The following is a 21,898-nucleotide window of genomic DNA, read 5'->3' on the forward strand; positions in this document are numbered from 1 at the left end:
CCTGATTTTCTGGCCAAATGTGTGGGGAATGCACCCAGGTGTCCTGGAGGTGGGGAGGTGCCTTATGGTCTCCTGGTGCCACATTTCCTCCTGCTTTTACTGTTTAAATTTTGTGCCCAATGCCTACATGAATGTAGTACTGGGTTGGAAGATGCACTTGGCTTTGTCCCTTGTTTCTGCTCTCTTCTCCCAGCTGGGGTCCTTCCTTCTTGATGGAAATGCCGGATTTTCCTGCACTGCTGAGGAACCTGGAGCAAATCATGGGTGGTGAGTGTGATGCAGACTTTGGCCTTAAGCAAAATCATTCCTGTGCCAATCCCACTTGCACATTTGGGGAGATATCTTCTGCTTGCATGCTTCCCCAAACCCTGCTCCTGCCAGACACTACCACCCAAGGAAAACAAAAGGTCTGAGACAGGGCTGGTCTTTGATGGGCACCATAACTCAGAGTTGTGTGGCCAGAAATGTCCCCATGAGGCTCTGATTGCAACACTGCACACTACAACAATGATTTCTTTCTTGGTTTTAGATAACTATCTTGTTGGGGCAGGGCACAATGCTTCTTCAGCTTGACATGTTACCGACACCTGAGATGCTGTTTGTGAAAAACAACACGGTGGTTATGAAACAGAGGAACTAAGTGAAAGCTAACATGCCTGAGAAAGTGAAGGAAGAAGAGGGTATAAACAAGAGTGACAAATAATTTCCCTGTCTCTGGTGAGCCCATGGTCCTGGGCCACAAAACCCATGAAAGTTCTTCAGCTGCTGGCATCTCCTCTAGCCATTCCCTCATGCTCTCCTGTTGTTATAGCTCGGCTGTGTTGAGCAGAGCCATCACCCACTCTTTATTCTCCTTTTTCATATCAGCAGGTCTCCATACTCCCTTTTCTGGAGATTATATAGCCCTTGGGAGGGATGAGTTTGCTCAGAAGAGACACCAGCAGGAAACACCTCCTTTGAGAGTTTGAAATGGCACCAACCACCAGGAAACTTTGCTGTTCTGGTTCTAGCTGCCTTCTACCAACACTTGCAGGGCTTCAGACCCTTTTGCCAAATCCTCCTCCCTGTCTCACCATGGAGCCATGACCAATGGAAATAAATTACAATTTTAGGAATTTATTTGAATGTTGCTATGAAACAGGTCAGGGCAGCCAGTGAGAGGCTCTATTTGTGCAGTCACCCACAGAGGAAAGAAGATGTTAGTTTTGCTTTGAAAAATAACTTTCATGTGTAAAGGGCATTTTGGGTTTGGGTGGAAGGCTGCAGCCACTGAAGGGGAGATGAGCTGCAGTGGGAGGTTCACTCAGTCACACAGCCTAACCAAGTAAATTTGCAAATTTTCCTTGAGGTTGTTTTCTGCGTTGCTCAATGCACATCATATGCTGCAGCCAAATGTTCATCCTGGGCTTAGGACTGGGTGCATTGTAGGGCAATTAAAGTAAAATATTACCCTCTCCTCCCTGGGCCACAAGCAAACACGGCTGTGGGGGAAGGCCAGCAGAGGAAGAATGACATCATGAAACCCAAGAGGGAAAGCAAACACCAAGCCAGCGCCATGTGCCACTGCACCAGGACAGACTTTCCTCTTTGTGACTTTGACTTCTGTGCTGTTTGCCCAGCAGGCTTTTATTGGGAAAGCTTTCAAGCACAGGTGTGCTGTACACCACAGCTCACTGCAGGAGGATCTGGCCCTCTCTGCTTTTCCAGTCCTGGTGGTGGCAAATGGAGCACAACATCCTCACCACCCTGCCCTGATGAAGCAAAAGGCCATTTAGCCTCATGAGCCAGCAAAAGGTCATTCAGCCATGTTCTGCCTGCAGCCCTGAACAGCCAGGGTTGGTCCTCTGGTCCATGCTGCTCCTGCTGGGGCAGGGCTCAGGGCTGGCCACCAGTGTGTCCTTAAAGCATGGAAGCAACTCACTTCAGGTTGCAAGACTCCTCCCACAACACAGTGGTGCTAAAAGAATGGTGTCTTTTCTTACCATGGCAAGGAAATTACCTGAACCCCATGTAATTTTTAATATTTTTTTAAATCTAGGATGGAACAGTGCTGGTGCCAGTCCCAGTGCCACAGATACTTCCTTGGATGCATGCCATTCCATGCCCAGCTGCTTAAAGCACAAAGGTTTGATAGTGGGCAGGCTGTACACAGGTAGGCAAACTTGCATGCCCACATCCAGGTCTCTGGAATGCATTTCAACAGGATCACTTGTAGGAATCAGTATTAAGTTTCCCAAGCTGCAACATCCCCTGCATTGTCTGCTACCAGCAAAACCAGGTTTTATTGAGTTCCCTTGCTTAGCCCCCGAAGTCAAAGCCAGGGCTGACACCTCTGTGCACACAATGGCTCGTGTGGCTATAAATACACCTACTAACAAATAAAAAAGACTGCCCTTCTACCAAAATGGCTATATAATTTATTATGAATACAAAACCTGAATTGGCCAGGACTTGCAAAGCAGCACTATAAAAAAAATTTAAACCTTCCTGGCACTACAAGTCCTAGTGCCTGGACACTTGGTTTTGCAAAGGACCCTCACAACTGGGAATAAACCCCAAATCAACTTTTTTTTTTTTTTTGGTAGAAGTAAGTTTCCCATGTTAACAAAAGCAGAATAGTTTTATTTAGTGTTCATCTCACACCTTTGACAGCTGCAGCTGTCAGGCACAGAAGTACAGTATTAAAATAAACTGAACAGAGTTGCTCATTGCAAAAAATCACACTATGCAAACCTGTGGATTGTAACATCAACAGTATAAAATGTAACAAAATTGGAACTTTTAATTTTTTTAAGCTTTTAAAGATAATAGTCCAGGCTATAAAACTATATAAGCATTGAATAAGAAATGTTAAAGTCAACAAGTCTACAACAGATACATCTTGTAAAAACTCAATAAATTATATATATATTTATAATATCTAGTAACATTTAAAACCATGCACAGTTTTGTACATTTTCTTTTTTCAGTACAGGAAAACTCTTTGCTTCGAGTACTTGGAATGTACACAATTAGCAGACATTTGTAAGAAAATACCAAAAAAATCTTTTTTTTTATTCCAACAAAACAAAAAACTATAGAAATCTACCTTCTCAAACTTCCACTGAAGTAACCTCAAACTATAAATTATTTATTTTAGGATAAGGATTCTGTGGCTCTAAGAAGAAAAAAATATTTAAATGAGATGCTGTCATCCTGTTATTCTGAAACATTGATATGCAATATGCACCAGAGAAAAATGAAAAGAAAGAATTCAGGATGTAATTTGCTTTGCCTCTTCTGGTAGTACATAAAGAAGACTTCTGGACAAAAAAAAAAACCCCACCCACAAAAATCCTCAGCCCAAACATCCCCCACTGTCAGCTTGATTCCTGCTAACATTCTTTAGGTCACTCCTGTGCTTTTACACAGCTATCTGGCGTTGAGGAACAAAACAGCATAGCATTCTAAACACCAAAAATCAGGCATCACTGGCACTTTCCAATGTATTAGATGCAAAAGAAATATGCAGCTGTAGCAGCTCTCCTGCAAACAGTGTCACTATTCTGCTCACATGGCATTTCTGAAGCCCAAAATACAACAGTACTGGCAAAGGGGAGAGAAAAAACCTACCCTGCACCATCCAAAGTCAACATTTCACTTCGCTGCACACTTGTTATTAAATCGACCACAAAGAATACCTTCATTTGAAAATAGAAAAATAAACACCCACACCCCCTTAATGCACAGTGGTTAAACTGATGGAAGAATTCTTGGCCCTGTTTTTCTGAAATATGTAAAAATCATCTCTCTGCTGCTATTTGTTTGGTTTTAACCACTGGTGATGTATTGAAAAATAAACTTACCTTTGCTCACTGCAATCCAGGATAAACTAATATTTTTTTAATGAATACATATATATATTTATAACATTAAATGTAATTTGTTAAAGGACTGTACATCTATACATTCTCTCAATATTTCCCATAAACACAAAGGAAAAACTTGATTAATATATTTTTTCTCCATTTTTAATAAGTTAAAAAAAACACCCTTAAGTTTGGTGAAATTTAAAGTTTACAGTAACGCTATGCTATTTAAACCAATGAACAGATATGTTAATGTCTATAAATAACTTTACAAATATACATGTTAAGGTACAATTTTTAAAACAAAACTGTGAAGATACAAAACAAACAATCAAAAACATCTTTTCTTTTGCCCAGATCAGTATATCCTAGATTGCAATGCTCGTATCTTGAGACTCTCTCTCTCAGTACTGCTTTATGTTGCATTAGTATTATACATTCTTTTCTTTTAATATATTTATTTATATATATACATGATATATTTATAGATATATACACAGATTCTCTGGAATAAACCTTTTTGATATAAGTTAAAGGCTCTTGCCTACAGGTACCCGTAACTTCTTTCTCCAAGTCACTGCACGTAAATGGAGCCACTCTGGCCTCGAGGGGTGCATGGAGGAGCTGCTCCCCCCACTCCCCCCTGGCAAGCAAGAACAGGCAAACCCCAAAAATGAGATTTATTCATTTTTTCTCCCCCAACTGGCTGGTCTCAAAGGTCAGGGTGTATGCTCTGTTTCCCAGGGACCCCATGGGGTCTCTGCCATCCCTGGGCTCTGCTCCTGCCCTGGCACCGGCCCGTCGCTCCCAGCCCCGTGCAAGGGCCAAGGCGCTGACACTTCAGATGACTTGACCATCTCTTTTTACCATTTTTACTTTCATTTCTCCATGACAAATTTGCATTTTTCTTAGCTTTGTTCTCTCTTCTTCCAGAAAGGATTCCTTCTATGTAGCTGGGTAGTACGATCGTGAAGCTATAAAAACGACGACAAAAAAAATATAGATATTTTTATAAATATATGAATCCCTGCAGGCAACGTGGCATTTCAGCTCCACCAAAAAGGTTCATGTACAGATTGCATAAGCGAAGAATTTCCACATTCTTGACACTTTTTTTTTTTTAAAGGAAGATTTCTTTTTTCTCTTTTCTTCGTATTGCAGGCACAGAACGGTTACTGTGGCACTCGGAACACGGAGGCTGGGAGGTCAGGGAGGTCAGCACTCCCCAGGTTCAACATTCTGCGTGGTAAAGGAAAAATCCCTAACAAAATGGAAAGTAAACAAAAAACCAAACAAACAAACAAAAAATCATCTAGGATAGATCATCTTGGCAAGAGATTAGTTCCTTCAGGCCAAACAGTGCTTCTTGACTTTTCATACAGCAATAGGGAAAAAAAAAAATTTAAAAAAAAAATTGATGAAAAAAGAAGTTACTTTTTTTTTTTTTTTTCTTTTTACCCTGAACAGCTTGTCAACAACACAAATCTCCAGGCACCATCACACAGTTCCACTGGAAGATCCTTCAGTACGGTTTCACGCTTGGCGCCCCGCACTCGTGCCTCCACGGGCACAATGCCCACCTGCCCGTCTGTCCGTCCATGTGCCCGGGGGCGCTCACGTCCGGATGACGCCATTGCAGGGCGGGTGCTTGGGCAGGCAGGGCTCATCAGGCAGCAGGTCATGTGCAAAGACCGAGTCATCCCCTGAGGAGCAGGTGCTGTGGGTGTCCTGCCCGGCCGGCGAGTACTGCTCGAAGGGCACCGAGAGGTCCAGGTACTCCTGCCAGGGTGACAGAGACATCAGTGCTGGGGGTCCCCCATGCCAGGGACCACGTGACCCCCTCCCAAACCCATCACACCACACTCACATCGGTGGATGTCACAGTGAGGACCCTGTCCAGGTCTTCCACCAGCTGCTTGAAGGTGGGTCGCTGCGAGGGGACGGCGTGCCAGCACTCTCGCATGATCATGTACCTGCACACGGAGACATGGCACAGTCACATGTGGCCAAGTGACACCCACCCAGCTGCCCACCCATCTCCAAACTGCTGAAGGAACAGCTGTGGCCAATACAGCTTCAGCCACAGCCAGCTGGGGGGAAGAGGAGGGTTTTGTGGAGCCATGGTCCTCATCACTGATCATCTGATGGTTTTGTGGAGCCATGGTCCTCATCACTGATCATCTGACACATGACCGTGCCCCCAGAGCAGGAGGAGGATCTGTCCTGAAGGTGACACACCAGAGCTACACCCCAGGCGCCACATGCCCAGTTGAGGGGAGGTGCTGTGTGTCACTCAGCAGCCTTGGGCTGAGGAAAGGCTACCTGGAGATGGCCACACAATTTCCCAGTGGGGATGTCCCAGACTCCAGAGCCCAGTGGGGTGTATTTGGCCTCAGAGGGAATGGGGAGTGCAGCAAGGTCAGCCCCCAGCACACACTCACAAATCATGGGTGCAGTTTGCAGGTTTGTCCATCCGATGGCCTTCCTTCAAGAGCTTGAAGAGTTCCTCAACGGGAATTCCTGGGTATGGAGACCCTCCCAAAGTGAAGATCTCCCATAGTAGCACTCCAAAAGACCAGCTGGAAACCAAAGAAAGATCTTTAAAATTCAATGAGGTTTTTTTTTCCAAGCCCCCCATATCCCATCCCCCTTGCTTGGCTTTATTTCTGTGCAGCCATGCATAGCTAACAAAGTCATCAATAGCATGACTAATTGCCTAGGCCATTTTTACTAGTTACTTGGAGATCTCTGCTGATCCAACTCAATAGCAAAGAAATCCCAGGCACCAAGTCTGAAATTGAAATGAGCATTTAATCAGATAGGTGACAGCCCATCTATCACCGCCAGCTCTTTGTTAGGTCTTCCACCAGCTCCACTGAATGGAACAAATCAAATTATTCATGCACGGCTTCACTGAATTGCAGGCTTGGAACCACAGGCCACTAATTGTGCAAGCTGATACCAAAACTTGCTTGTTACAACACCCATTTCACTGGCCAAGCCGGGGGAAAAATACCCCAACAAAAATCAGCAGAGCACTAATGCTACACACTTCAGTCCTGCAGCTGTGCTCTGGTTAAAAGTCCTTTTTTTCAAAAATATCTTTTGCCTTCTTCATTTTCTTTCTAAAAACAGGGATTATCTGTCTCTGTTTCGTTTTCATACACACTCACTCTCCCATTCTCTAGCTTTGATTTATCTGTCATGCCCTCTGCAGCATTACCTAAGCAAGGAAAGTATGATTTAAGATTAATAAAAGCCAAAATATCTGAAAAATACAGAAATAGAAAGGATTTGTTTGTCCAATTGAGAGCAGTGAGCTCTGGGGAGAAGGCAGACTAGCTACAAAAATGCTATTATTGATCAAATATTACAATAAAAAGCTAGTGTATATGTGGAACTGCTTCAGCCCTTGCAAAATTCAGATGTGTTACTGATTTACATGTAAGGAATGCTCTGCTGTTTGGTTACTGTGCAGAGGCACTAAAACAGATGAGACAGGATTAGAAAAAATAAAGAAAATAAATGAAATGGCAAAATTAATCTGAGGCTATATTTGCTGAATATTCTTTGATCAATTCTAACAAAAGACAGAACATTTCAAGCCCATTGCACATCCTTGACTGAAGTGTAACAGTCTGGAGCAAAGTGTGAAAGGTGCCGAGGGTAATTTTATTTCTCATGAGGTTTTTTTGGCACAATATTTTTCAACTGCTGAATGAATCACCTCATCTATAACGTGGACGAAATACCTGCCTGCTTTCCAGTAATTTTTCAGCAGCTCCCTAGAGACCCTCAGATGAAAGCAACCAGATAACAGCAAAATAAAACCACGTGCGTGAAGATGCAGCTTGGAATCAATTCCTGTACTTTTGCATCCCCAGGCACTCCAGCAGGGAATGAGCCCTGGTCATGCTTAGTAGTACTTTTGTCTGTACGATACTATAGGTGTTGATTTCCCTGTTGTATTTTTTTTTTTTTAAGTGTGGGTTTGCTTACACATCGCTCTGGTGAGTGTAGACCCGGTCAAACAAGGCTTCTGGAGCCATCCATTTCACAGGCAGCCGACCCTGTAATTAGGAAGACAGTGGGAACATCCCATCAGCATATTCTCCCAGCCAAAACGGCACCATCTGAATCTTCTTTTCTAATCCAGTTTGAAACATTTTCATTAACAACCACATCTGCCTTCCCGGTCACTGGGCAAAGCAGCAGTGGCCATATAAACAGATTAGAGCATTTGATCCCTGGATCTTCACTGACAATCTCTGCAGTGAATGCTCTCTGTAGAGGACTGTATTTCACTGCCAAGGCAGGTTTAACATATCAGTGAATCTAAATCTTTGCATGGGAACAGCATCCAGGGCTCTAGATGCAGTGAACTCTGTGGCAGAGCATGGGACAACACTTTCCATCTCTTTGTCTGGAAAGTACAGTTGACTCCAAGTCCAAACCCAGTTTAGGCTCAATTTGAAGGGAAACTTCCAAAGAGTGAAGACAAGGGCCAGGTCCTCTAAGAAACAAATCCTGATCCTGCTGGAGGCTAAAGGAGGAGGTCAGATCCCATCCTACATCAGGGTCATAAACACAGACTGTCATGTGAGAAATACAAGATGAGAAAGGCTAGATTAATCATAATTCTCTGGGGCATTTTTTTGGCCCCTGGAGGGAGACAGAAAGTACTGTTCTGTGTTTGAACCACAATATGGTTATGGGGGAACTTTGTCCTCTTCTCACCCACTGTGTGGGAGACAACTAGAGATGAGACACAGGCAGGATATACAAATGGGATTATGCTCTCAGTTGTTCCACACGGCTCAAACAGGGAATAAACTATCTGATCTGTGATTAAAATTCCCAAGAATAGTTATTAGTTTATGATTAAGAAATCCTGGCAATTAAGGAAGATTTCTGATATGCCATTGAAGTGGATCAGGATGGACATGGTGGACTTCCAAGGACTGCTTGGATATTTAAACCCCTTGCAATCCCAGGACCCACAGGTTCTGCACTGCCCTCAGTCTTCCACTGCCATCTCCTCACTCTGTTCTAGCCACGGTTTTCCCTCAGGGCTCAACATCTGCTGCAGGCTCTGAACCAAGACACAGGGCCTCTTCTCTCAGCCCTTCATTTGTAAGTTTATCTCTACAGAAAATATAAACAGCTCCAGGCCTCAGCCCTTGTCTGGGGCCATCTTCTCACTCTTGGCAGTGGAGCCAAGAAGCTCAGATGTAAAAAAGAGAGAAATACATGAAAGACAGGTAGATCCAGGTATACAAGAAGTGACATTCCTCTGTCAAGGGCTCTGATGAGACAGAAGTTAGATCCTTGGGACCTTTATGAACAGTAGTGGAGCAGACTGGAAAGGCCTCCATTCCTTTTTGTGAGAAACCTGAGTTTCTCTTAGTCTAAAGCATCCTGGCCAGAGCTGAGACCTCACAACCACCTGCTAGCAGGACCAGGATCTGTCAGGGAAAAAAAACAGATAGTGGATAGACTCCTGGGACCAGCCTATCTACAGTCCCTCAGCAGGTGAAGTCCTTGTCAGATTTCTTCCTCCTAAGCCCCTCTAGGAAGGGAGATGTGGGACAAGGGCCTCTTGCTGCAGGGATGACCAAGCTCCCAGCCAGAAGGAGAACTGCGTGTGCTTGGCAGCTCTGTACTTACATTGGTGGTTTTCTTGTAATAGTCAATGTTGTGAACGTCTCTAGCGAGGCCAAAATCAGCAATTTTCATCACATTATCTTCAGTGACTAACACGTTCCTGGCTGCCAAGTCGCGATGAATGCACTGTGAAAGGTGAGCAAGCCAATACATAAGGGCTCGTTAGCTGGAACCAACAGCACCGTGTGGTTTATGAGCTGCTGTTTCATTGACTCCCAGGCTCATAAAGCTGTGGGCACTGCTCAGCTCCTGGCTCTGTGTGTCACTACCCCACCGTGCCTGCTCAGTGGGAACCACCTCTTAGCAACTCTAAATTGGTGGCCTTGGAGCCGGCACGGCCATGCACGCGCCTTTCCTCTCTGGGTGGGATGTACAGATGAGAAAGTCAACTCCTCTCCCCTGGGATGTGCAGCTGCTTTTCTGTGCTGCTTCCCCCAGCAGGGGAGTGCAGGATGAAGTTTAAGGATCTTCAAATTAAGGTATCCCAAATACATCCAAAATGCACAGTCTCACAGAATGGTCTGGGTCACTGGTGCTTTTACAGGCATTTTGTGGGTGCTAATGGTCCTGCAGGTGAGAGCTGTGCAGCTGCATGGTTCAGGAATGCAGCCTGCATATGGGGACTTTGCACATGGATGGAACCTCTAGCTCCAAAACCCCAAGATACTTCATCAAGCAAAATCTGGCCTCTAAAGGGAGAAGCTTGCAATGTTTTGCCTGGGGTTGTCCCACCCACAGAGCATTCCCAGCCTTTGAACACGTGGCTTTGACCAAGGCTTCTACCAAATGAGGTTTCTCAACTCACCTTCTGAGATGCCAAGTACTCCATGCCCCGTGCCACCTGGTAGGCACAGGAAACCAGGTCCTTAAACGTCAGCTGCTCCTCAGGCAGCTTGCAGGTGTCAAAGGAATAGTCCATGCCAGGTGGGCGCCGTGCCCTGAGGTATTCCCGCAAGTTCCCCTTTGACGCATATTCCACCAACACGTAGAGTGGTCCTGCAAGGAACAGCACATCAGCATCCAGCAGAGGAAGAGATGACCACCCAAATCTCATCTGGGCCAGTTTGGGCAGTCAGTGATTATAAAGAAGGGATGGCCAAATCTGAGCCTTTCACGACCCTGTAAGTCCTGGGCTGCTCTGCTACGTACCATCCTGTGTGCAGGCCCCGAGGAGGTTAATAATGTTTTTGTGCTTCCCAATCATTTTCATCATTTCCATCTCAGAGACCAGGTCAGAAAGGTCTTTGTCTGTTGCATCATCTGGAGAAAGTAGAGGAGGAATGCAAAAAAATGTCAGGAAGAAAGTAAGTGTTTAGGGGTATAGTTACAACTGCTCTGCAGCCATGTGGGGCTTTGATGGGGAAACAATACTCAGAATATGGAAGTATTTGGCTTTATTCTACTTTAGGAAGAAGGATCAAAACAAAAACAAAACCTACTACTATGGCAACAAAAAAAGACAAACAAATAAGTGGAGGTAAATGAATGGAAACCAATAATGCCTTTTGTCTTCTGTTTCATCCTCACAAGTATTAAAGAAAAAAATTCACATTTTGGTACCTGGTACCTGCTTTTCAGATAGTTTCGGTCCCTCATTTCTAGGGGACAAGAATTAATAATGGTGGAAGGTCAGGGCTGGGAGGGAATGTATTTTTTGGATGAAAAGTTGCAATTTCTCTACAAAAATAGAAAAAACTATCTACAAAAGTAGTAAAATTGGCAAAACCTCCCCAAAGGAATGTTTTGGTTTGGAAAGATGGAAATGCTCCTAAATTCCCAAACCAGCTTCAGAAAAGACTCAATGAAATGTAAATTAACCAAACCCATTTCTGATAAGAAATGAAGGAAATGTAAATTAACCAAACCCATTTCTGATAAGAAATATTATTTTTTTTTCCCAATGTCCCCCCATATAACCTCAAGCCCAGGCTGCTCACTGCCCTACGTGCTCCAGGTGAACTCCTCAGCTGTCTGTGGTTACTGTGTCTGGGGGCAGGATGGGAAGTGGAGACTTATCCAGAGGCACCTGCTGAATCCCCCATTTCTGTCTCCCTTTAACTTCTCAGGTGACTGGGACCAAGTTTCCTCAATGAAAAAGCTCCTCAGGAAGGAGTTTTCCAGCTGAAATTCTGCAAACTCCACCTGAGGCTGCTGCACAAGCTTTTGGTAGAACAGGCAGCGCTGGTTAGGGGAGGAGTAAGTAGTGGGCTGATTCACGGAGCTGGCTAGAAGTGAGGGGGATTCCCCTTCTTGTCAGGGATGCCATTACCCCCTGGCAGAGAACTGGGTTAATTCCCAGCCCCTCTTCCTGATGGGATTTGCACTTTTGCCTGCTCTCCAGGGACAGCCCTCACCCCCAGGCTGCGTGGATAAAGGGGAGGAGAGGCTGTTCCTGCTTTCTTCTGTTTGTACCTAGTTTGAATAAAAGAATTAAAAGAGGGGCAAAGAGAGGAAATCCCAGCACAATATGCTGTTCTGTCCTCTGTGGACTGCCCATACCTTTCAGCATCTTGACAGCAACTGTGATGGCCTTGTTTGGCTTGTCCTTATCAATCCCAATTGCTTCTGCCATCACCACTTGGCCAAAACAGCCCTCACCAAGCGGCTTCCCCAAGGTCAGGCTGGAGGGAGGAACAGACAGACAGACAGGGATGTTAGGGGGTTCTGGTGCGGGGACACTCCCAGCAGGCACAGAGACCCCAACCCGTGGCTCTGACTGACCGAGACCGTGTCAATTCCCACTTGGGATCTGGAGGTAGTTCCAGCTCAGAGACGTTGGCCAGCATGGGCCCATCGCTGGAGGAGAGGCGCGTGATCCGGACCAGGGGCGTGTTGGAATTCATGGAAGAGTTGGACTCCAGCGACACCTGCTTGGGTAGAGCAAATGAAGTGTTATTGCCAACTGTATCTCCAGGGCAGGCCATGTCTGAGATGGATCACTGTGGAGGTTTGAGCTCTCTGGGCCCATGGGCAGATTTCTGGGAATTTCTAACTGGGAAATGCCCCACCCTTGCAGAAATCCACTCCTTTAGGCACTTGTGGACAAGTGTTCAGAAGATGGAAAGGAGGGACGGGTCAGCCAGTGCCCTCCAGCATCAGGAGGTGTAATCCATCCAGTTGTTCTGTTGCATCTCCACAGCCCATACAGGCTATGAAGTGACTTCTCCCATCCTGGCACTCTCAATGCCCACTGTGAGCTTGCAGACAAAGCTTGAAATCTGTACCCCTCACTGTGGGGTTTCACGTGGTGTCTTTTGGCCCTGCTCCTCTGCTATTTCATGCAGCAGAACATCTCTAACTTCACAGAGAACCTTTGCCACCATCACAGGAACAGCTTTGGGCTCACCAGTGACATCTGTGAAAGCAGGAAAGAGCATTGGTTGTGCTCATTCTCCCCAAATCCCTGCTCCTCCAGGGAGCCTGGACTGGACTTTCCCTGCCAGATGTGCCTTCTGTGGCACTCGCAGCTGCAGTGCCAAAACCTCTTGGGCAAGGCCAACAGCAGTGGGGGCTGCTCACGAACCAGAGTCAGCTGCCACCTCTGCCAAAGCTCCATGGGCATAGAAATAAATAAAATATTATTTATTTTACACTTCTAGGCTGCAGCCAAATTATGTCCCTCTTGGGCAATGTTTTTCTGGTGGAGCTTCTCACCTAGAGAGAATTTCAAAGAGATGGAGGAGGAAAAAAAAAAAGAGGGATACCATAGAGGGGAATAGGAATCTTGTATCTACTTTCTGTTACCTGTCTCTTGAGTGGAAATTTGGAGACTTTTTGAACAGTGGGGGTGTTCATGGCCTTTTTGTTTGGCGTTTTCATCCTCCAGACAATCACCACGACCAGCACCAGGAGAAGGAAGAAAAAGCCAGTGCCATAACTGAGAATGCCAGTGTACACTGAGCCCGAATCATCCATCTCCATGAGCTCCTCGGCTGCAGGGTGACAAGAGATGGCAGTCAGGACAGGCTGGGCAGCTGCCCACACACAGCTACACACATACAGCACAGGGAATCTGGGCAGGACTTGTTCAGCTACATCAGTGTCAGTGACTGCAGTGAGGGGACTCTCCCAGGCCAGTGGTTTTCCACCTGCAGCTGTAGCTACAACATTAGTTCAGTTTGCCCTTTTGGGGTCATTTTACTTTGGGTTTTTAAGAGCCCCCAGCCCACAGACTGAAAACCACTGCTCTAGGCTGAAGGCATCTTCACACGTCTGTGCTGTCCCTCTGACCAAGATCTTGCTCTCTCCACAAACCCACACAAGGTGGCTGGGATGCCTTGGATGTGCAGGACTGGGTTTGCTGCACTTTGTTGATTCAGATTCTTCAACAAACACTTCCACCAGACCAGTGCCTGCCCTGAGGGACCAAGGGGCTTGAACAGCACGCAGCAGTGAGCCAACACAGCCAGAGAGTCTCAAGAGAAAAATCTGCTTAATTATTTAATGAAAACTTAGTTCTGCTGGGAAGAGGCTGGAAGGTCTGTCCCAGAGAGGTGGAATAGCCAGGAGGATGATGGCATGAGCCCATCAGCAGTGGCAACCTGCTTGCAAGACTTCTTAGAGACCAGCAACGGCCAGCTGTATTTTCGCCCTTGTTCCTTTCAGGACAGGCATGTTGACCAGAGGAAGGAGCCATGGTGGGACTGATTTTCTGTCCCCCAAAGGTGTGCTGGCATCAGAGGGAGAGTCAGCAGTGGGAAGCTTTATGATGAAGTCATGCTGGTGTGGTTAGCTCAGGAATGGGTCGTGTCCATTGCTGAGCAGTCCCTTCAGCAAGCAGCAGGAGCCTTTCCCTGGCAGCAGCAGGCTCTGTTTCAAGTGTTTGGTGGCAGAGCCCAGGAGAACATGGAGAAAGGGCTGTTGGTGACACTGGGGGCTGCTCCAGCCTGTGTGCCAGCTGTGAAGGGCCTGATCCTGCCAATGGCCATCTCCTCCCACAAGACAGGAGTACCAGATCTCCTGGGATCAGGCACTATGGTTGGTTCTGCAGCTGCCTTGCCCTCTGCTATGGGAGGAATAGAGCAGAGGGCAATGGACAGGCATTGCAAGCTGAAGTTCCCCAGGTGGGCTGTATCCTGCACCCCTCTCTGTGGGGGCCTGCTGCTGCACAGACAGCTGTCCTTCACTGCATCTGACTTCAAAATAAAGTTGTACTTTTTCATTTTTGGTCAGTTTTCTCCTGCATATTTTTTGCTTAAACAAGAGGTGTGAAATCATAAACTGTAAAAGCAGGGTGTGAGTCGGATGAGACAACATCGCGATATTCTGAAAATAACAGAGACATTAGTCTTCCAACCAGAGGAAATGTTTTCTCATCCAGTGGATGTCAGAAACAGAAACAGGATCAGATCAGCTATTACAGAGCTGGCAAATAAACAGGAAAGATCAGCAGATCCCACTGGCAGCAGGGTTGGGCATGGAGGAGACTGTCCCAAGCCCCAGTAAAAGTGATTACATCCAAATCACCCGCACAGATAAAGTCAAGATTAGAAATGCCAAAGTTCCCGGTTTCTAAACACTTCCTGAGATGGATGTGTTGTGAGATGGACCCAAATGTGGTCATGATTGGGTAAATCAAAGTGGGCTCTTTAGGATTTTGGGTGCCTTTTCAGTAGGGGGGTATTGAACATACTCAAGGTTTGCTTCTGCACTATCTGCAAGGCACAGCACATATGAGATTCAGTGTGAATATTGCTGGTACTTCCCTGGACCATGCTCAAGCCTGCCCTGCAGCCAGAGGCAGATTCAGCAGGTGAAGGGGCAGCACAGCCCTATTCCCCCTTTTGCAGAACAGCTCTCTCTGTTGCACATTCAGTGCTGGCTTCATTGTCAATGAGAGCTTTGCACATGAAAGGACCACAAAATTGAGGTCACTCTGGCCTCGGGTTTCAAGCCCACTGCAGCTTTCATCGATCCCAGCTGGAGCAGGCAGCATGCAATGCCCCTGGGAGCCAGGACTCCTGTGCTCTGCCTACAGATGACTCTCCTTGACCTTCTGTTTGAGATCACTATCTTGGCCTGCTCATCCGTGAAGTGGAAATAATGCTACAGGCAGGGAAGGGTGTGCTCACACCAGACACTTATGCATCTAATTTTAGGTTAAGATATGAGGTCAGACAGAAAGGATCCTTCATAAGATGATCCACACTTCATGTCCAATTTAGGTGCCCTGGATCATCTGATGGGGAGGTTTTCTTCTCCCACTGTCTGTGTAAGAACACAAAGCTCCTTATTTTGGCACTTAACAGCCCTAACAAAGAGGCTGTGAATACCTCCCTCTTATTAGACAGAAAAAAGATTCTGTGCATTTTACTGTATCATTACTACAATAATTTAAATTTTGAGATGCAATGCAAAAAGAGTCAGCTGCAAGTATGCAACAGGGGTCTGCAGCGAATCCCAGAGAAGAGACCTCCCTGGGAAACACCCCTGCTCCAAGCAAGGGGCGGCCCCGGGAACTTGGCATTTCCAAAGCAAAACATCCTAGAGAGGGAGGGAGAGGCCAGCACAGAAGGAAATACCTGGTAGCACCGTCAGCCAAGCAGAGTGATGTGAGAACCCAATAGAATTCCCTGCGAGACAAGTATACTCCCCAGCATCCTCAAAAGTAACATTTCGCAAGTACAGAATCTCTAGCTCCTTATCCGTTGTGTTAACACCTGCCGTCTAGGGGGAAAAAAAACACACACATATAGAAAGAGGGAAAACAGAGAATAAGCCACATTCCCAGCAAGTGTGAGGACACCACAGGCAAATTTCAAAAGCAGATTAAGGTGGTTTTTTTTTAATCATTTTCCAATGGCCCATCTTCCGCATTTATTTATTCATTCCCCTCTGCAACCTGTAGTCAAAAGCCAAAAAAAAAAAAAGTTCCCTTCACCAGGTTCTTACTCTGTCCCACTAAAGAAGCATGCAAGCAAAAGCATCCAAATGAAAAATTGCCCCCACAATATGACTGCCTTTGGGTTAGTGAGGTGAGTACAGGGGTGGGGAAAAAGAGATGGGAAATGAGGACAGACAGAAAGAAAGGGGAAAGGAGGGGAGATGTAGTGGGGAAAGATTCAAGTGCTGATCAGAGGAATATACAAACATTATGGTTCATGAGTTTATTGAAAATATAGAATTCTAGAATTTTTTAGAATTTCTTCAGTGGGCACCTCAAATCTGTATATTGACTACACAGACCTTGACACTGCAGTAGAAATCTGGCTGATAACCAGAGGGTGCCTGTAAGGAACTTTCCTGTAGTGGCACCAAATAACACAGCAGTCAAGCCCTCTAGGCTGGAGTCAAACCCCAGAGCCCATGAGACTGGTTCTCCTCTCTAGTTAACATGTTTGCTTGCATGAGCCAATGTTGATATTTATTTTTCTCCATTACTTCTCGAAAGGACAAAACTGATTAACTCAGTTTTGTAGGCGAAAACTCAAAACAGTTTGGTTTTCCAGAGCTTGGAATGTCACAGGTCATTAACATGCAATTCTGTTATCAGCACTCAATTGTAAAGAAAGGAAAGGAAAGGAATAAAAGTATGAAAAGTTGATAGGAAAATCTGACAGTCATTTTATTGTGGGAATTTTTCCATGGCAATTGCTGTATAGGCGTTACAGTCTTGTAAAAAAAAATTAGCAAGAAAATAAGATAAAGCCATTCAGCATCAGTTGACAGGGTATAATACAAAATGAATAGTAATTTTAATCACTAGATTCTTAAAAATGTTATAGCTCATTCTTGCAGTTGCCAGGGCCTTGGGACAGAGTCTGTGGTTTACCTGGTTTTGGTTTGCGAATGTGGAGCCAAAATGGCTTTTCGGCTATGCCTACGAAATTGTTGGCTCTACACAGATATTCTCCTTCATCTTGTTCTGTCACATTGAACAGATTTAGGTTAGCATCGGCTTCAGCGTTTTTACTGATCCAAGACTGCAGGAATAGACAGAAACCTGAACTTCAGTAAACCAAACAATAGCTGCATGGCACCTACATCAGCTAGGATTGACTGTGCACGGCTGTGGTGACATCCCCGGCTCACCCTGGGCTGAGACACCTTACCCAGCACCTGGCTGGTGAAAAGAAGCTGCCTTTGGCCCCCAAACCACGTGCAGGTGAGCTCCCTTCCCTTCACACATGCGATTTCTTTGTAAAAACAGACCAGTTTGCCCCTTCTCCATCTGACAGCACTCAAAGGCTCCATGGTTTCTTAACAACTCCACAGACAGGAGCAGCAGAGAGACGGCTTAAAGCAGAGATTTGTGTTTGCAAGCCGGCTCAGCAAATACTGTTTCAATTATCAGATTCCAAAATAGAATTTGGAAACAAAATATAAGCAGCAGCGGTCTGAAACTCGCTGCTGACTTTGCCTTTCAGAAATTAGCTGTAATTTTTTCCACTGCTTATAGGAGCCTCTTCTTTACTAAATAAAGTGGTGTATATAAATCAAACAAACTTCAGACTTTTAAGCAATGGGTTTATTTCTCTTCTTCTATGCTGCCACAACAGCACACCAGCTTTTTCCCTAAACACTAAACACTTGTTTTTATTTTGGCTGAAAATGCATAACTGTTTTAAGTGGCCTCAGAAGAAGCTTCAGTTCTGGAAATGAAAATAAAGCAAATGTCTTCTCTGTTTTGGTCTTACACTCTCCAGCCCAGGCTTGATGCCTTTCATTTCCAAGCCTGATCCTGGCAATATGACTTTTGCAGCTCATTAAAATCATTGGGGTAGCCAGCTCTGATAGGTTATTAGGAACTGAACCCAGAGGAGGCACCAGAGAGGAGTCCCAGTGTCCATGTCTGATGACAAACACTACTGGTTTTGACCTGAGCTCATCTCCAAGGTTTACGTGCAAGTCTGTCTGCCCTGACTAGTGGGGAAACGTGCCTGCCTGCTGTTGCTGCCTTGTTTATAATTAAACCAGGCATGTTTCAATGCAGAATGTACTATTTAGCTTTTGACAAAGCTTGGGCACAGTGTTGCCAGCCCCTCTCTGTAACTGGAATGCATTTAGTGCTCTTCTGCAAAGAAAAAGGGGTTTTCTTTGATCACAAATTAGCTCAGGCTTTCAGGAACTGATGCAGGTGATGGCTTGGTTTTGTCAGGCTGTTTAAAAAATGGTTTGAAAGTACAGCATTCAACTTATCCATCTGGACTTGGGTGGGGTTTGACACCCCCTCACCCTCCCGTTTAGATGTAGGGAGGGGAATTTCACATGCTGGGCACCTCTCTGTCTCCCTTGCTGGGATGGAGACTGGGATATTCCCCACACTTAAACTGCCCCAAAGCAGCTCCTACACTCCACAAAATCTCCTGAAAGCAGGAGGGAAGGGCAGGCTGATAAAAAAAGCCTTATCTCCCTGCAGGCAGCAGAGCACAGGGCAGGAGAGAGCAGTTCTGTTAACAGCACCCTGCTCCTGCCAGGATGCTGGGGCGGGGCAGCAGCGCTGCATGGCATGAGGGAAACAACTCCATAACGCCAATGGACAGCCCTGAGACCACAGCAAGATCATTTTATCAGATCTTTACATATCAAAAACAAGCACACCACATTTAAAAAGGAAAAGAAGAAAAATCCCTGCAAAGCTGGGCCTGACACAGCTCTGTGGAGGCCCAGGACTGGCGCACAAAAGATGCATCCCAAAATGGAAATGCTCCGTGCCCCAGCGCTGATGCCGGCATTAACACAATTCAAAGCATTCCTGATTAACCAGAAGTAGTAAATAGACGTGTGCTGGTCCTATTCAGCAAAAAAACATAAAACCAAACAAAACTTGTGCTTTCAAATGCCTGCCTGTGCTCCCCTTCAAGGAATGCAGAGCCTTTGCCGTCCACAGAAGAGAAGGTATTTGGCAATTCTAATTACCTACCCACCCCGGTGCCGCTCCAACTTAATTTTAAAACACTATTTATAAGGACTATTTATATGTTCTTTGCCACAGTAAAGCAAAATGGGGGCTTGTGCTTGTGACACAAGGCACTGTTCACAGCCGCTTTGCAAACTTCCAAAAGGTAGCACTTTATCCCACAGGGACCACACACGGAGCTCGGAGACTATATGAGATGGCATGTGACACAACCAGCTATTCAGAGCTTGGTGCTGGGCTGTGAAACCAGGGGGAAATTCAAATATGCATAATTCAAACACATTTGGAGAGGTGGCGAGGAATAAAAAGTTTTCTAAGCTCGCAAGAAGCACATGTTGCCAGTCCTGAAGAACTGTCTCCAACCATTTCTTCCAACCAATCTGTTATTTCAATCTGTGTAATTATTTCCAGGGTCTCTGGCTTTTATTATAATGTATCTGGCTGCGTTACAGTTTTGTAGATACTGTCTGATAAGTGGTGGTTGTTTTTTTTTAAACTTCATACAAAGAGAAGAAGGGTGTGTGCAGCAGGATGCGCACAGGGAATGTCCACACACAGGACAGCCTCAGCTTGAAGCTGCAGAGACAAAACCTGCTTTCAGCACTAACTGCAGAGCCAGAAAAACTCAATTTGGCCCTATATATTTTAATAAATACCACCACATGATGGCTTTAACTATTTTTTAAAGTATTTTAGAAGTCCAATGTGCTTCTCACTCCCTATTCCCTACTTTTATATTTACATTGGTTGAAGGGAACCAAATCCCTTGGCTTTGTTATGACTGTAATCTGAAAGTTGCCTTTCAAGGAAGGATTTTAGCAAAGTCTTACTATGTGCTTTTTGCTCAATTTAGAAAAAAGAAACGGCTTTTCTGAGCATTGATAACAGCAATGTTCACAAATTTAGTGGCTGGAACAAGATTATGTTGGCTCTCAGGTGCTGGTAGTTCAGCATTATTTGGTATGTGCACGCTGCAAATGCTTACTTGGAAAAGGAAGAATGTGTTTTAGTTGGGAGACTTTTATTTTAATAAACCCTGAAAATACCTCCATTGAAGCTGTAAAAAAAAAAAGGGTATTTTTACAATTTTAGGTCAAATGCAATCTGACAGCTCTTTCATTATGCTGCATGTCTCACAATTGCCTCAGCTCTTACAACTTTACTTATCTGTGCCACCACAGTAGTAGTGTTATCTCTGGCAAACAGAAGAGTCTGGAATATCGATTTCAGGACATTTTTGCTGTACCCCCTCCAAAAAGAGGAGTAATCCACTGGGCAGGCTTACAGAAGGACTGCCGTGAGGGTGAGAAGGAGGAGCTTGTACCAACCTTCAGCACTGTGACATACGGGGTTCCATCGGGTCCGTATTTGCTGCCATTGACTTCCACGTGTTTCAGCCACTGGATGTGAGGCTGGGCATCGCTGTAGACCTTGCAGTGAAATTCCACATTGCTCCCCACCACCACAGTCTGGTTGGCAGGGAGCCCTGCTTGCAGGATTGGTCGGTGGGGTGACCTTTCTGAAAAACAGAAAAGAAGGCAAATTCTAATTTACTTGTCTTATTTTTCCCCCAGCAAGTATTCTCCTCTGAAATGTTAATCTTCTAGCTTTTCAGGGGAAAGGGTACAAATTAGGGTGTCCTGATCACTGCTCTACCCAGGGCTTCTCAAGCCAAACAGGGAAAGACCACCTGGGAAGGGAGGGGGCATTTCAGCCCTCCAATTCCTTCTTGGGCCCTCTGCAGACCCACTAATTTACTGATCACAGATGTGAGCCCAAATTGTTGGCCAAAACGAAGCCTGTTGTTGGTTTCAGAAGACACATGATCCAACGCTTTGGGAAAGAAACCAAGCTCCTGCTTCCCATATCCTATCAGGCAGCTATTCCACCCCAGACGAGCTGTTGAGGGAAAGCAGAGGGATCTCACCTAGCACATCGAGCTGGTAGGTGTGCCTAATGTTGCCATATTTGTTCTCCACGACGCAGGTGTAGTTCCCTCGGTCTGACGGCACAACGCTCTCCATCACCAGGCTCCACTGCTGGTGTCGCAGCTGGGAGAAGAAATCAAAACATTAAGACCTTGCAAACCAATGAAAAATCACTGAGCTTCCACACACTCGGACCCCAGAGGAAGCCTGAACACCACAAGGATCCATTTACAAGGGTAATTAAAGGAAAAGGAAAAAGTTTTTCACAGAAGGAGTCAAAGTTCTGGAATGGTCTGCCCGGCGAGGTGGTGGAGTCACCATGCCTGGATGTGTCTAAAAAAGACTGCATGAGGCACCTGATGCCATGGTTTGGTTGAGGTGTTAGAGCATGGGTTGGACTCGATGATCTTTAAGATCTCTTCCAACCCAGTGATTCTGTGAATTCTGTAAAGTCTTAATGAGAAAAAGCATTAAGACCAATCAAAAGTGATGCAACACAATGTAACACATTGAGATTTCAATGGGGACTTCTATGTTTCCACAATAATCAGAATAACAAAGCTAGCTGACAACTGAATGTGGCATCTCCGACTCAAATA

At 45.4% G+C, this 21,898-nt stretch overlaps 1 protein-coding gene across 1 annotated transcript in view; it reads right to left on the bottom strand.

The window, feature by feature from the left end:
• Window positions 1-2,397: 2,397 nt before the first annotated feature.
• FGFR3 (fibroblast growth factor receptor 3) overlaps window positions 2,398-21,898 on the bottom strand; it is a 34,206-nt gene continuing 14,705 nt past the window's right edge. Inside the window, exons 4-16 of the mRNA XM_031062716.1 lie at window positions 21,299-21,422; window positions 20,700-20,890; window positions 16,034-16,178; window positions 13,251-13,444; window positions 12,234-12,379; window positions 12,012-12,133; window positions 10,662-10,772; window positions 10,318-10,508; window positions 9,516-9,638; window positions 7,848-7,918; window positions 6,290-6,427; window positions 5,716-5,821; window positions 2,398-5,627 (exon numbers count right to left, since the gene is read on the bottom strand). Of these exons, the coding sequence (XP_030918576.1) occupies window positions 5,463-5,627; window positions 5,716-5,821; window positions 6,290-6,427; window positions 7,848-7,918; window positions 9,516-9,638; window positions 10,318-10,508; window positions 10,662-10,772; window positions 12,012-12,133; window positions 12,234-12,379; window positions 13,251-13,444; window positions 16,034-16,178; window positions 20,700-20,890; window positions 21,299-21,422 (1,827 nt within the window). The 3' untranslated portion in view covers window positions 2,398-5,462. The remainder of the gene's footprint in view (window positions 5,628-5,715; window positions 5,822-6,289; window positions 6,428-7,847; window positions 7,919-9,515; window positions 9,639-10,317; window positions 10,509-10,661; window positions 10,773-12,011; window positions 12,134-12,233; window positions 12,380-13,250; window positions 13,445-16,033; window positions 16,179-20,699; window positions 20,891-21,298; window positions 21,423-21,898) is intronic.

Source organism: Geospiza fortis, unplaced genomic scaffold (genome assembly GCF_000277835.1).
Source record: "Geospiza fortis unplaced genomic scaffold, GeoFor_1.0 scaffold730, whole genome shotgun sequence".
NCBI classification, from domain to species: Eukaryota; Metazoa; Chordata; class Aves; order Passeriformes; family Thraupidae; genus Geospiza; species Geospiza fortis.